The sequence below is a fragment of the Gymnoscopelus braueri genome (assembly GCF_963280865.1).
Source record: "Gymnoscopelus braueri genome assembly, chromosome: 19".
In the NCBI taxonomy this organism is placed as follows: Eukaryota; Metazoa; Chordata; class Actinopteri; order Myctophiformes; family Myctophidae; genus Gymnoscopelus; species Gymnoscopelus braueri.
The window spans coordinates 15,437,326-15,452,974 of record NC_137621.1 but is presented as its reverse complement, the minus strand read 5'-3'; the positions used below and the strand labels follow the sequence as shown (position 1 = coordinate 15,452,974).

The following is a 15,649-nucleotide window of genomic DNA, read 5'->3' as shown; positions in this document are numbered from 1 at the left end:
GTTTCCTCTGCCGTTGGTCTGTGAATGAGTGAATGTAATGCACATGTAAAGTGATTTGGATAAAGGCTCTATATAAATGCACCATTTATCATTTACAAAGAGACTCAGTAGCCACTCCTCTCCAGGCTAGGAATAGTTTTAGAGAGCTGTGCTAGACCTCTTTTTTTATATCATTTAGACTTGGACGATTGAACTCAAAAGCTCTTCTGGATTGTCGGTTTTAAGTGGTGGGTGATGGTAACACATAATGTGTTTTGCTCACAATGTATGTGACCCGTAGTTGGCATATAGCCCCATCTGTGACCTCACCCATCTCTATAGCTTGGGACTTGTGTCACGTCCAGAATTAGGGTTGCCGTGAAAATAAAGATATTTCTGACCTATTTTCCAGCATCAGCAGCAGATCGGGAATGCGCTTCCATGTAAAATTCTGCTCAAGCTGTAAAAAATTAAAATTAAGCAGTTGAGAGCAGTTTGATTTCCACCCCTTTTTTTACTACAGCTCTCCGTACGTAGGAACATGTCAATACCTTCAAATTTGCGATATGCTGTTAGAAAATAGGTTTAAAAAAAGACCTTTTATTTGGATTGCAACACTATACGTGGCCGAGTACCAGAGCTACTGTGAAGGGAGAGGTCACAGACGGGGCTAGTTGGCATTCAACAATAATTGGAGAGCCTTGACACACCGTGCCGCTGTTTTTCCTAACTCTCCAAGCTGTAGAAATGAAGTGTAAAAGAACGCAGCTATACTGCATTATGTGGTTCAGTTGTGTTCCTCTTGCCTCAGCCAGAAACCATTAAGCCTGATTTATACATAGTGTAACGCCGGTGTCCCGTATGGAAAATAGCCAATATATATGCTCACAACAAGCTCACCGCGTAGGGCTGTAATGCGAAAGCGTTGTGAGCTTGTAGATCGGCTGTTTCCGGTGCGTGACACAGTGTTGCAACCCAAGCACAAATCAGGCATTACTGTTCAATTTCAGCATTGATTTCTTCTGTTCCTCCATCTGCAGGGTCTGAAATACTCCTTCCAGACACACGACCGACTGTGCTTTGTCATGGAGTATGCAAACGGTGGTGAGGTGAGCTCAAAAACCATCAATGAATTTGTAGCCGGGGGGGATCTGATCGATCGTCCTCACAAGGAGTAATTTCTAACATTCTCTTTAATGCCTCTCCTCTCCTCTCCTCTCCTCTCCCCTCTCCTCCCTCCGTATCCTCTATACCTCCCTGTGTTTCTTCTATACCTCCCTCCGTATCCTCCATACCTCCCTGTGTTTCCTCTATACCTCCCTCCGTATCCTCTATACCTCCCTGTGTTTCCTCTATACCTCCCTCCGTATCCTCTACACCTCCCTGTGTTCCCTCTATACCTCCCTCCGTATCCTCTATACCTCCCTGTGTTCCCTCTATACCTCCCTGTGTTCCCTCTATACCTCCCTCCGTATCCTCCATACCTCCCTGTGTTCCCTCTATACCTCCTGCAGCTTTTTTTCCACCTGTCTAGGGACCGGGTGTTCTCGGAGGAGCGAGCGCGGTTCTATGGGGCCGAGATAGTGTCAGCGCTGGATTACCTGCATGCCGAGAGGAACGTGGTCTACCGGGACCTAAAGGTGGGTCGGGGAAAACTTTCTCTTCCTATGTCTCTCTCTCTCTCTCTCTCTCTGTTTCTCTCTCTCTCTGTCTCTCCGCTTGTTCTCTCTGTCTCTATCTCTCTCACTCTCTCTCTCTCTCTCTCTACTTCTCCCCTGGCAGGATATAAATAGGGCTCGCCTCCATCCAGAGCGGTAGCAGCAGCAGCAGCAACCATTGAGCTTATTGATCGGCCTTCCCCCAGATCAGACTACCAGACCTCACTGCAGCTGGAGGCAGGCAGGCAGGCAGGCAGGGTCCATCCTCCTACTGCAACTAGACAGAAATAACTACCACCTCCCTATGTAGCACCCAGACATTGGTGGGGTTTTTTGTACTACAGGCATGGGACTGGCTGGATACAGTATGTAGGTTGCTGTGCAGTATATTCAGTATGTTATATTGGTGCTAAGAGAGTGGGAAATGGTGACATTGTCCTAACATTATAGTATAAAAGGCTCATACAAGGCTCACTTTTGTAGATTTAGAACGCAAATCGCAGAACCGATTTCCGTTATAGTTAAATACTTTAACCCATTAAGGCCTGAGTCCGATTCTTAAAATGTTTTCTAAATCCTAACAGTTTTTTGAAAGAAATATAAAAAATATTTTTTCAGGATTTTTCAAAAATAGCAGATCTACAAGCTCGTAGCGCGGCACTCGGTGCCGCGCTATGAGCTTGTAGATCTGCTATTTTTGAATAGCCTAAGAAACCTAAAGTGACACAGATGCGTTCCAGGTCTAAATGGGTTAAAGTAAAGTAGACAGACAGACAGGCAGAGAGCAGACACAGTTTACGTAAGGCTGGCCGAGGACAATCTCTGCCAGCCTTACGTAAAATATGTCTGCCTTACACATTGGCCCTTTAAGGCGTCAGGTGCTTCTTCGAAATGTCACGGAGCCCACGAGCCCAGCGAATAATTTTGGGAGGACGGGAAGCAGCAGATGCAGATGTCTGGTGACTCTTAGGTTATGAAAGGCAGGGGTTATGGGGATTAGGAGGACGGTGGCTGTGGTATTGCGTGGGGCATCTGTAGCTCGGCTTCATCCAGCTGATGAAAACTGTACCAGCCAGGTCAGCACAGCACCGCCTCCCTCCTTCCCTCCTCCCCCTCTCTCCCCTTGGGTTTACAAGGCAGGCTCCCAGCCTGCTAGGGTTCTCCTGAAAATGCCAGAGTAGCAGGATTGGAGGATGTGCTGACTCTGGCCTGGCGCTGCTGGCCACGTGTGAGCTACAGCTGCCAGGTGACTTTTACAGAGAGAGAGAGAGGACACAGTGATATTAAAAGAAAGGCCACGCAATGCCAATTCACAACACTGTGAGATACACAGCCACAAGGCCTCAAATTAGCCTATATTGCTCATGTTCTTCAACATCATTGTCATCACAGGATCACATGTTTACAGGTGTAACAAAAGAAAATGGGTGAAATTCTTTGTTCTACAAGCTCCCATGATTTGCAGTTTTCAAGAAAGGGGGAAAGAATAGATATAGAAATAGAAACCAGGTCAGATATGTCAAATATTCCTAATATGTAGAGTAAAATGTATACTGTACATACTATATACGCTGCATGGTTAAAATAAATGGCAATTGAATACTGACCCCAGTCTGTGCCGTTATGTTTGTCAGTAGATGTCCGTCCATCAGCCATAACTCATTATGTTTGTCAGTAGGTGTCCGTCCATCAGCAATAACTCATTATGTTTGTCAGTAGGTGTCCGTCCATCACCCATAACTCATTATGTTTGTCAGTAGTTGTCCGTCCATCAGCCATAACTCATTATGTTTGTCAGTAGATGTCCGTCCATCACCCATAACTCATTCGCTCACTCGCTCCATCCAACTATTGATTTTATGCTGATGATGAAATTACCGTTTAATTTACTCCGTTTTTCCCCCCCCCGCCCCCTCAGCTGGAAAATCTCATGCTGGACAAAGATGGACACATAAAGATCACAGACTTTGGTCTGTGCAAGGAGGGGATCAAGGACGGAGCCACCATGAAGACATTCTGTGGAACACCTGAGTACCTGGCTCCCGAGGTACGACCTGAGGCCTAAAAACACAGCCTAAATCCTAACAGTTTTCTGAAAAACGTATATTATATATCTGCTACTTTTGATGCTTTTGTGTGACACTGTAGTTAGTGTAGTGTGATCAAGTAGGACATTCATTTATGAAAAAAACACAAAAAGTTAAAATATGGAGATAAGAGGTTTCTGCCCGACAGCAACGATGTGTAGTTTACATGTAGCTAAATAAATTTAAAAAATGCTTTCCCGGATTGAATGGGTTAAAACAGTGTTTCCTAACCTTAATTTAGAGTAGCTTTTTTACCCCTTTTCTCTCCCCAATTTAGTTGTTATGCCAATTAATTCCTCCCCATTTCTGTGGTGTCACTGCTGTTGTAGATAGATAGATAAATAGATAGATACCTTTATTTATCCCCGGGGGAAATTCATGTAACCTTACTGGCTCACCTGCCAATGAGGAGCCCCGAACCCGGGAGGATGTAGCACCTCCTTCCTACTCCTCCTGTTTAACATTCCCCACTGACAAGCGCTAGCCCAGCCCCCGTAGGAGTAGGTACAGCGATAAAGATCACCTCCCTGTCCCAGCTTCCCTCCACCGAACATGTTCAATTGTGTTTGTTTGTATAGACAGACCCTCGGCCAAACCGTCTGCACCGCAGTGGATTCGAACTCCCAGACTCCACGGTGGTCGAAAAGGCACTTTACTCCTGCACCGCCCGAGCGCCATAATTCTTCCCCTTTTCTTGAGTTGAATCAATCCAGATTCACTAAAAGCCTTTCGCAGGCAGCAGAAGCAGGTAGCGCTATGTTTAACTTGAGCGACAGATTGATCACAGCTACGGTACATGTTAAAATGCTCACGCCTCCGTCACCATTACCACCGACTGCTGGGTTAGAGTGGTTGCTGTGAGTGGTTTCCTCCTGTGAGGAACACAGCGTGAGACAAAAGTATACACCTCTATACTTTTTTTATTACATTTTTACAAGCATCTGTCTGTCTCTGGTTTTCTTGACGGCTTCAAAGTTCAAAGCCATTAGGCCAATACTGATATAAACTTTACTTTTAAAGCAATTTTCAAAACAGGCTCGCAAAGTGCTCCTCCTACGCCTTCCCTCTCAGTTTTCCTACCGTCTCAATAACGGTAAGGAGGACTGATCACTTTGGCTCTCCTTCTTTAAAATCACAGCGTTTGTTCTCGTCGTCGTGCCGAGGGAGGCTGAATGGCCAGAAACGCCACTGTAGACGTGCATAACGCCAACACGCATGATCCCATGAAAACCGTCAAACCTGAGAATGGTGAAGTAGAGCTTCTCCTTCTTCTCCTGCAGCAGCCCAGACAGTAGAGAGAGCGAGATAGAGTGTTTCCAAAGCACTCTTCTTGACCGTTTTCATGACGAGTCCAATTCACCACTAATTTAGCACTTGTGGAGCCACAGCCTTTACAAAGTGTTGTGTAAAAAAGAAAATCTTTACAATGTATCTTTGCTATCGTAACGTGTTTAATGTTGGATTCATGTTAATGTGTATTTTCAGACATAATATTTTGAAAAATCAAATAAAAAAACGTTACCATCAAACAATAAAGTGGCAGCCCCCCTGCGATGACTCTGAGGACAGTATATATCAAAAACCATGTTGAAATTACCCCTAGCTGGTGCAGTACCTACCAGTATGATTCAACCGGAGAAAGGCTTAACCATATACTTGGTGAAAGGTTAAAAATCTACAAGCTCACTCACACAACACATCACACCGCGCTGTGAGCATGTAGATCTATTCTGCTATTTAGGCCATGTTTTATTTTATCTATTTATTTTGAAATTTGCTGAAGAAATGTGCCACATGCCCAAAGTGGTTAAGGATTATGAAACATAAATCAATTAGGGCCACATAAAACATGAAAGTAGACTCATAGCCGGGTGGCACGACTTGAATGCGGAAAGTGAAAAATGTAGCGTGTGGCCAGACTTTGGTCAGTGCGAGGTATGTAGGAAGAATGGGCAGCTGTTCCTGAATGCCTGTCTAATCTTCAGCTGAGGACTGTGAGTTAATGAGTGTTGCGTTGAGGCCAGGGCAGGGCGTCCTGCTCTCCTCTGGGGCCTCACGTTCGCTGCTTAGGGAGGGTTCTCCGTGTACAGGGGCGTGGCTACTCCCCCATTGCGTGCAGGTATGACAAGCGCTGGAGTTGTCCGTGCAACACGATATGGTATTGTGAATGTCAGCTGTGTGTGTGTGTGTGTGTGTGTGTGTGTGTGGGTGAATGTGTGAGTTTGCGACAGCCCCTTCTCGTCATAAAAGAATGTTTTCCCGGGGAGAAGGGTGACCATGTTGACACAGTTGCTGGATCGTTGTTTTTAGCCTCCATTCGGAATTTGCTAAAGGGGGTGTGCGTGTGTGGGTGTGTGTGCGTGTGTGTGTGTTGTTGGGAAGGAGGTGGGGGGGGGCTTGGCAGTGCGTCAGGAAACGCGAGCTTCCGCCCCTGGAGAAAAAGTGCCACATTGGCTACAGCTGTTGTATGGCACTGGGGGAGCCTGGGGGCTCACTGCTGCTGCCCGGGATGCCATCCCTGACCTGGGCAGAGCCAGGGCCATGATGATGTGCACGCCAACCCCTCAGTCCTTCAGACCCCCCCCCCCCCCCCCCGTTAGCAGCCCCCACCAACACGTCCCTGAGCCCCATTCATTCATCTGTCAGAGGCTCATTCTGTTCTTCTCTGCCTGACCCGGCCTTCGGTGCTCAGCGCCAAGATCTGAGCCAATAAAAGAACTCTTCTTTCATAATGACTTGCTCACACCTGAGCAGGCGTGAGACACAACCCTGGCGTCCACATGTCTTTATGCTGTAGGTTAAAATCTCTTAACATTTTTCTAAATCTTTCAAAAATGTATGAATTTATGAAAACAGCCAAAGTATAAAATAGGGCTTAAAGTGGATAAATATAAAACACTTTTTGGGCGTTTTGTGTTTTTGTTTGTTTCGTTTTTTTCCCCCTTGAAACTGCCTACAAAAATCCACCTGCCCCTGACAGTTCACTTGTCCTCGCAGTAATGGAGCCTTGTGATGGCAGCGGAGAGGGAGAGCGCAGGGAGACATCAGGGGGCATTACCATGGCAACCAGGGTCACTGGCAAGCGTCTCCGTGGAGCGCCGGGCCAGGCAGTGTTACAGGTTGTTCTGCAGTAAACAATGACCTTGTTGTGTGCGCTGCACAGGAATGCTGTAACGTCTGGGAATATTCCACCCAGGGCAGGAGGGAGAGAAAGAAACAGGGGGGGTGAGGGGGGCTTTGTACCCCCCCCAACCTCCCACCCCCCTCCCCCCCTCTGCCCAGCAGCAGCACTGAACTGGTTTGTCTCTAGCGGCGGCAGCGAGGCGGGACTCGTTTTGTCACCTTGTCTTATTAAGCACACAGTAACACCCTGAGTGTTAATTTAAATTAACTCTCAGTACGCAAAGGGGATGAAAAACTAGTATTAACTGAGACACTTTTAGAGAATAACTGACACGGATGATCAGGAAAGCTTTTAGTCAGTGCGGCGAAACCGAGTTCCACCGGCAAAGTTGGAACATTGGCTGCAGAACTACTAGAGAGTTTTTTAACCACTTTCCAGCTTGAGTCCCTTTTTGGACATGTCAGTATTAGAGAAAATGTCCAAAAACCTCGTCAAATAACAAGAATCAAAAGCAGATCAGCTATTTTCGCTATTTGACAAAAGTATAGACACTTAGACAGTAGGGCTTAAGTGGTTAAAAGAGATGAGCACAACAACCGTGGCCTCCAAGTATACACTCCAAACCATAACATATCACTAAGAAGCTCCTTGATTGCAAAAGAACAAAACAATTAACGCTAATTGAAGCAATAGCTGTGTTCCAAATAAGAACGGCAGTGCGACTGCCAGGAACACAGGTGACTGTAGTCATATATAGTACATGCAGTTGTTGCTATGCGTTTCAGTGCACCTGAGGAAGAAAACTAGTTTGAAACGTGTAGCTACATAATCACTATACTTATGCAATATGCTTCTGCTATTGTATTAAGTTGTTAATTTGGTGCACAGCTATTTCTTCAATAAACATTCATATCCATTCGTATTAAGACACTTCCGTTTAGTATTGCATTATGCTTTCCTACTTCTAACAGAGAGAAAGAAGTTTGGAGTGCAGTCGTATCAACTAGAGCACTGGTTCTCAAAGTGGGGTCCGGGGACCCCCAGGGGTCCTTGGGGGGTACCAGGGGGTCCCCAGCTAAATGTGTTAATATAGCATCACAATAATTTTAACCTTTTTATACTTTGGCTATTCAAAAATAGCAGATCTACAAGCTCATAGCGCGCTTGTAAATCTGCTGTTTTTGAAAAATCGTGAAAATACGTGCAAACTTTTTGAATATATGTATTTTTTAAAGCGAACATTTGTAACTCAAATCTTTGCTTCTGGGGGCCCCTGGAACGGGGCGATGGGGGGGTCCGTAGCCAAATGCATATCATTTTGGGGGTCCTTTGACATGAAAAAGTTTGAGAACCACTGAACTAGAGCACTGGAGCAACAGCGAGTGTTTGTCTCCCCTCTCCTCTCCTCTCCACCCCCCCCCCCCCCTTCCCATCTCTGCTCCTTTGGGGGCAGTGGAACGGCGTTGGGTTGGGGGGGCTTGGGGGCCCAGGCAGGCAGGCAGTCCTGGTTACGTGTATGAGGGATGAGCTTGGCTCCTGTGCTCCTGGCAGCTTCACAGCTGTGGAGCTCTTCTACATATATGGGGCAGCTGCAGGCCCAGCTGTCGCACGGTGTGAATCACACGACAGCAGCGCTGGAAATAGAGACGGCCCAGTAATCCTAGCACCGGGCCGGCTTCACGTTACTCTCCCCCCCCCCTCCCCCCCCCCCCGCCGCCCTCCCAGACCTCGTCGTCCTCCTCCTCCACCACCTCCTCGACGCTCGCCACTCACCGCAGCGCCGGCCAGCGTGCCCAAAGACACAACCGCGGCTGTCCGCTCACTCGCACACGCACACGCACGCACACACAGTCACACACGCACACGGCAGTTTTTGTTCCTTTTACGGACACGTCAGTCCATCTGTTTTCAGGGCCGTCGCTGGCGGGGCCGGCGGGCCGCGGCGCGTCCATATTTAATTCATTTAATCCGTCCATGTCTTTTTTACCTTTATGATTCTATTCTTGGGGGCTGAATCACCTTGCTGGAGGTTTTAACCCATTAAGACCTGAGGTTTTTTTAAAGTTTTGAAATTTTGAAACATTTTGAAAAAAAAAATCTAAAACATTTTCTTTCAAGATTTTTTTTCCAAGATTTTTTTCAAAAATAGCAGATCTACAAGCTCGTAGCGCGGCACTCGGTGCCGCGCTATGAGCTTGTATATCTGCTATTTTTGAATAGCCAAAGACATCTAAAGTGACACAGATGCGTTCCAGGTATCAATGGGTTAAAAGAACAGACTGTTCTCCTTGTCTAGATTTCACCTTCAACATCCGGCTGCCTTGGCGAGGTAGAATCCAGTACATGTCCCCGGGGACCTTGGAACAACTCCACTCAGCAGTGCATTAGTCATGCAACAGGTTGTTCTGCTCACAGAGCACAGAGCTGGAGCGGTCGCACTCATTAAGAACCGTCAAGGAAAAAGTAATTTTTGGGGAATAAGATGAAACATTTTGCCCCCGCACGTTTGGCGGCTGTACGCGTCTGTGTGCTTTGCGTACAAAAAGGATTGTATTGCTATAGTCGCTCCAGACACTTATGTATGCTTACCGGGACAGTCCCCCCCCCCCCCCCCCCCACACACAGCTCTGTCGCTTGTTGATTAAATCGTGTGTGCTTGCATGCCTGTATGTATGTGTGTGTGTGTGTGTGTGTCTGTGTGTGTGTGTGTGTGTGTACCATGGACCTCTGGTGATTAAATATGCAGGGCTCCAGGGGAAACTTTATCCGTGCTCCTAATGTGAGATGTGAGTCAGTGTTGGCTGGGGCTGCCTGGAAAGCCCAGACCAGGAGGGAGGGCTAGTGAATTGGGGAAGTGGGGGGGGGGGGCAGTCCAGCGGCCTCTATGCTTTGTATATGTGCTACAGCCTACAGAGCCTTCTGATGTCCGAGCACAACACGTGATAACGGGCAAGCGGCGTAGGCGGCGATGAAGCTACCGTGCACATCTGCGTTCACTCATTAACAACCCATTAGCAGTCCTTCTTATACTCGCAATATCTTGTCACGGTGGTGGTGTTGTCGTCGTGTGAATGTGGAATTTGGCACGAGAAAAATGATTTCACCCACTGCTTTACACCTGTAAACCTGTGATGTGACAAATAAAACAGATTCTTTGGTTTTGTCACATTAATTGACATCAGTGACGGCCCAGTAATCCAAGCACCAAATAACCTTGAACAATATTATATGCTAAAATAGTACATAAGTAGTACATAAATAGTACAAGCACCACAGCGACTCCGCTCATACAGCAAAGACCTATTAAGATGAACCACTTAAACCCTCTCTAGACTAGTAAAATAGACCTGAGTTGGCACTGTACTTGGTGGTGCGCTCGTTTTTCAGTCTACACCAAATCTGTTCGCCGGAAAGCTCCGAATGTGTCGCAATATTTTTGGCTAATGTTCCTCCCCAGAATACGTATGGATGCTGGGGTTCTAGTGGTCAAGAATCTCTTGTTCAAGGGAGACACCTTAACAAGTTTGCCTCCCAATTCATTAACTTGGAATTTTAATCACTTTCAATGTGAGGTTCCTATTTTTGGCACGTCATTATTGTCAAACATTGTCAGATTTAAAAAAAATAATAGATCTACAAGCTTGTCAGCTTGTAGATCATAAGCATTTACTCATCATCAAAGTATATAGGACTTTAATTGTTAAAACATTTAACGAGATCAATTCACCGTATTCCAGACAGAAGGCGTAGAATACATCAACGCCTTCCTCCCAGTCTCTTTACAGGTATTTGGGGAAGAAAAAAAGCATTAAAAATGTTCTTTTAATGGCTTCCCAGGTGCTAGAAGACAACGACTACGGCCGCGCTGTGGACTGGTGGGGCCTGGGGGTGGTCATGTACGAGATGATGTGCGGCAGACTGCCGTTCTACAACCAGGACCACGAGAAACTGTTTGAGCTCATCCTGATGGAGGACATCCGCTTCCCGAGGACGCTGGGCCCCGAAGGACGCTCTCTGCTCTCCGGCTTGCTCAAAAAAGACCCCAAGCAGAGGTGAGGAGTTATACAGTACATTATAACATTATACAGTACAACAGTTGGCTCCGGGCCGAGGAATTTGATAGGACAAGAGCCATTCCGCGAGTGCTGATATGCAGTACAACAGCACTGTTTACTGTGGTGCTCACTAGAGCTCGACTGATATATCGGCGTTGTGAGCTGCACGCTCACAACGCGCTCACAGCACGCTTACAATGCTCACAATGCAACATATTGTGAGCTTGTAGATCAGCTATTTCTGAACAATATTCAATAGGATTTAAAGTTGTACAATGCAGAATCACAAATAACGATTTTTAGCAACCTCTGCTGGTCACTACCGTCACTGCATACAATTTCCCTAGTCCTCGATTACCCAGAATTCCATTCGTTTTCACCGGAAGCCGGAAGCGTTTCAAAAAGCGATCTTTTAATTGTTTTATACTATCTACGGATCGTTTCTCTTAGCCAGTGGAGCATTAGTTACCATGAGCTGTGCTTTCTTTTTCTGTTCTTTTTCGATCTTCCAATCCTACATTATCTTAAAATCAGCGTGAGGTTCCTTTTTGTTAATAGCGCGGTAGTTCCTGGCCAAACAGGAAACCGTTGCGGTAGTTCCTGAGGACGTCGGCCACGACGTCATGACGTTGGCCAGGAACGTCATTTTCCCGGGAAAGTCCCCCCCGTACACGTTCAATAGAAAATATATAAATAAAAGGCTTCCGGGGGTGAAATTCACGGAGTGGGTGTTGTGAAACTTTTGCCACTCGCAAAAGATATACAATTTAACTTTAGTTTTGTTGAAAACGTTACCTAGTATTACTTTAACTTAAATTATATTGAAATGTCCTTAACCGATTTAGACCTGAGGCTGATTCTAAAAATAGCTGTCCCGGATTGAAAGGTATAACGATGTATAGGTTTAACAGGTCTAATATAAAGTGAACCGGGCACACGCTGAAGAAGGCCGTTTTTAGATGTGCATAAACGTTGAAATATTCTCAACTTTTTAGCACGAGTCGCACCATTGGTCACAGTGCTTTTAAACAAGATTGCCAAGTCCAGCGGTAGCGCTAGCAGCCAAACGCTCAGAGTGGACACAGCCCCTGTTTGCCAAGGCCTTTCTGAAGCGTCTGTGCCTGTAGCAACGCGTCTCGATGTCACCGTCCGTAATGTCTAATCACTCCATTAGCTTGTTATTTAACCACTCAGCCTATTTGGTCTATATGTTGCTAAGCAACATCTTTGTTGACGGAGTCCTGAAGCAGCTATATTTGTTGACGGAGCCAAATAAACAAAAATCACAAGCTGTTGTCTCCCATTACTTAATTAATAGATCATAGTAGTGACCTGTGGTATAAAAAAACAATATCACATGCAAGGTCGTGCTGTTACACTGTTCTGTATGTCAGCACAGTTGTGATTCATCTGTGGATATTCTTCTAATAAGATATCGTTTAAACATCTTGTGACATTGTTTAAAATTTGAATCCTATTATATCTATTGTCTCTAAACCTTACGGAGAGAGGTAATTGCAATTAAGTATGAACTACAAGACGGCACAGCTAAGTGTCCAATTCGTCTGCAATGATTGACATTGTCAACCAGTAGGTGTGCTACCCAGGGACACGTGCTATTTATATATTTATATTGTATTAACATATTCTGCCTTACAGATTGGTTAAAATAACGTTTTATTCATAAAAATAAGTTCTGAATTGGAGCTTTAAATACAATTTTATACAGTTTTGCTGTGCAAATGTAAGTGTCTCGACTAATTTCCGGTGCTGCGTTTGGCCTCCAGGTTAGGAGGAGGGTCAGACGACGCCAAGGAGATCATGCAGCATAGGTTCTTTGCAGGGATTGAATGGCAAGACGTTTACGAGAAGAAGGTGTGTTGCTGCATTTTTTATGTCACTTCAACTTCCCCTCATTATTCTGTTGTTGTGGTCTTCTACCTCCTAATTATGCCCCGTCGTACGACGCGCGCGTCGTGTCGCGTGTCAGAAATAGACAGATCTGCAAGCAGTGGTGGAAAGTAACTAAGTACATTTACTCAAGTACTGTACTTAAGTACAATTTTGAGGTATTTTTTACTTTACTGGAGTATTTCCAATTTTCAATACTTTTACTTCTACTCCACTGCATCTCAGAGGCAAATATTGTACTTTTACTCCACTACAATTATTTGAAAACTTTAGTTACTAGTTACTTTCTAGATATAAATTATTACATTATAAAACATACATTAACCACTTCAGCCCTATTTTATACCTAGGCTATTTTCAAACATTTTAGTACTTTTGGTACTTTAAGTACATTTTGATACCAATATTTTGTACTTTTACTCAAGTACATTTTGAATTCCGGACTTTGACTTGTAACGAGTATTTTTATATTGCAGTATTGATACTTTTACTTAAGTAAAAAAATGTAGTACTTTTCCCACCACTGTCTGCAAGCTCACGACGTATCAGGAATCAGCTTATTTTTCCTGACACCGCCGTACGACAAACTATAAATCAGGCTTTAAGGGAGGGGATAGCAAGCCCAAACATCTGAGCATGTGAACCCGCCAAGAGAGACCTTGTAGATGTCACCAGGCCCACAACAACTGTTGCCAGAGTGATTGACGGCACTGATGTGCTAATGTCCTCATGTGTCCCCTCTGCAACCAACAGTTGGTCCCACCCTTCAAGCCCCAGGTTACCTCAGAGACCGACACGCGGTATTTCGATGAAGAGTTCACAGGACAGACCATCACTATAACACCACCCGGACAAGGTAACGGATACACACACGCACGCACGCACACACAGACAGACAGACACACACATACTTTTATTGAGTGTTGTTAGGTTGTGTCTTCTTTTATAATCTTGTTTTAAGCTGTTGTTTTTTATTGTGGTGAAGCTTCCCAGCTTAGGATTTTCAGATGTATGTACCTGACCAGTGCATTTAAGTGACAATAAACTGAATCTGAACACACACACACACACACACACACACACACACACACGCAGACACCACAGTTAATATACACTCACACCATACAACTATTCTGTATCAGACAGAACATCAGTATGACTTGGAGTTTGTGTTGTTATGTTTGTGATAAAGTGCACAGGTCACATGAATTGTCTAACCTCCGAGAGTAAATTAGTTGTTATTGCCTTCTGACACGTATTATAACCCCCCCCCCGCCATCTGAGAATATACTAAGAATGATAGTGAGAAATTGGAACCTTCAATTACTTCCAGCCACTAAAGCCAGGTACCGTGTTTATTTTAGAAGTGTTACCCAGTTATTTTACATGTCTAGACCCAAAGATGGTTGTCACTATTCCATTTCAGTTTCATTTCCAATTAAAACTTTGTTGCCTGTCGGCTCATGAGAGAACGCGTCGCCCGACGCACTTTTCTCTTTTGAATTCTAATCGTTGCTGGTTTGGCATCCCAGCACATCTTGTACTTGACAGGAATGATAGTCGTGCTGGAGTTAATGCTGGCGGAGTGGGGGTGTGACAATGAGTGACAATGATTTTACAAACTATTCCACAGGTATTCCTGGCTCTCCTGAGAGCACTCTGCCCTCTCCTGGAGATCCAGAGACATAAAAGAGTTGTACCCAACTTTACCAAGTCTCCCCTCCGTCCATCTCTCTCTCTCGCTCTCTCTCCATAAGCATGCTAGTCAGCGTTATCAACTTCCTGATCACAATATTGAATAGATAAATATCACAATTGTTATTGATAAATGTAATAATACTGAGCTACTCCCACAGAGCGGAAGGATGAATTGAATTTGTCCATTCTTCTCCTACTGTGATCCAACCTTAACCCCTTCCCTCTCTCTCTCCCTCCTAGATGACTTCATGGAGCCCTACGATAGCGAGAGGAGGCCACATTTCCCGCAGTTCTCTTACTCAGCTAGCGGGACGGCCTGAACAAGCATATACATACATTCCTCCGATCTCATCTCCCTTTCACCCCCCCACACCCCACCCCGACTGAACGCTGAAAGACTGGGGCCACGGCCCTCTCCTCCCCGCATTGTCTACAAATACCTTTGGTGGATATTCTATTACAATCTGCCAGTTTCGGTTTTACAGGAAGGAGGAAATACTAGACAAACAAAGAAAACTGTGGCTGTTTTGTGTGGCCTTTGGAACAGATAAACACTACCCTGCGTTTCCTGCTTGTTACGCTGTCTACAGAACAGGCGTTCGTGCGCCACGCTGAATAGGGAAACGGTATTCTTCACAAATTAGACCATTGCTGTGAATTTGCAGAAGGGACATCTTGTATTAAAAAAATAATAATAAATGAACCAGTTGATAATGAATTGACCATTTAAAGTGGACAACATGGCATACAGTGGACCAACAGCATAGATGTGACCAATGATTATATACGTTGTGTGTTCAAAAATCATGTGACCTTCGCTAAAGCGGCTCGTTCTACCCTCATGAGCTTGTCTTCAAAACCTGTTGGGCTTCAAAAAAAATGAATGTACCATATCAAATAAAATCAAAAATGTCTGCATTAGTGACTTGTTGTAGAACGTGATTCTCCCTGAAACTGAAATGTCAACTTGTAGAAGGGATATTTATTAACTATTTCCTCCCCAATTTGAGTACGTTACCAAACAAGACACCAACAGATCTCAATGATGTCATTATGTGAAATAGTTGTGGAATACAGTCTGATGTGATGATTGCAGAATCAGAGTGATATCGTTATGAAAATGGTATGAAAGCTGTT

General features: G+C 45.0%; 1 protein-coding gene across 2 annotated transcripts in view; it reads left to right on the top strand.

The window, feature by feature from the left end:
- Positions 1–15,430, top strand: part of akt1 (v-akt murine thymoma viral oncogene homolog 1) — a 50,933-nt gene extending 35,503 nt beyond the window's left edge. For both annotated transcript variants that reach the window (XM_080414966.1, XM_080414965.1), the window contains exons 8-14: positions 1,020–1,088; positions 1,494–1,619; positions 3,556–3,684; positions 10,686–10,900; positions 12,691–12,778; positions 13,568–13,670; positions 14,753–15,430. In XM_080414966.1, coding sequence (XP_080271092.1) covers positions 1,020–1,088; positions 1,494–1,619; positions 3,556–3,684; positions 10,686–10,900; positions 12,691–12,778; positions 13,568–13,670; positions 14,753–14,832 — 810 coding nt within the window. In that variant the 3' untranslated portion in view covers positions 14,833–15,430. The remainder of the gene's footprint in view (positions 1–1,019; positions 1,089–1,493; positions 1,620–3,555; positions 3,685–10,685; positions 10,901–12,690; positions 12,779–13,567; positions 13,671–14,752) is intronic.
- Positions 15,431–15,649: the final 219 nt, after the last annotated feature.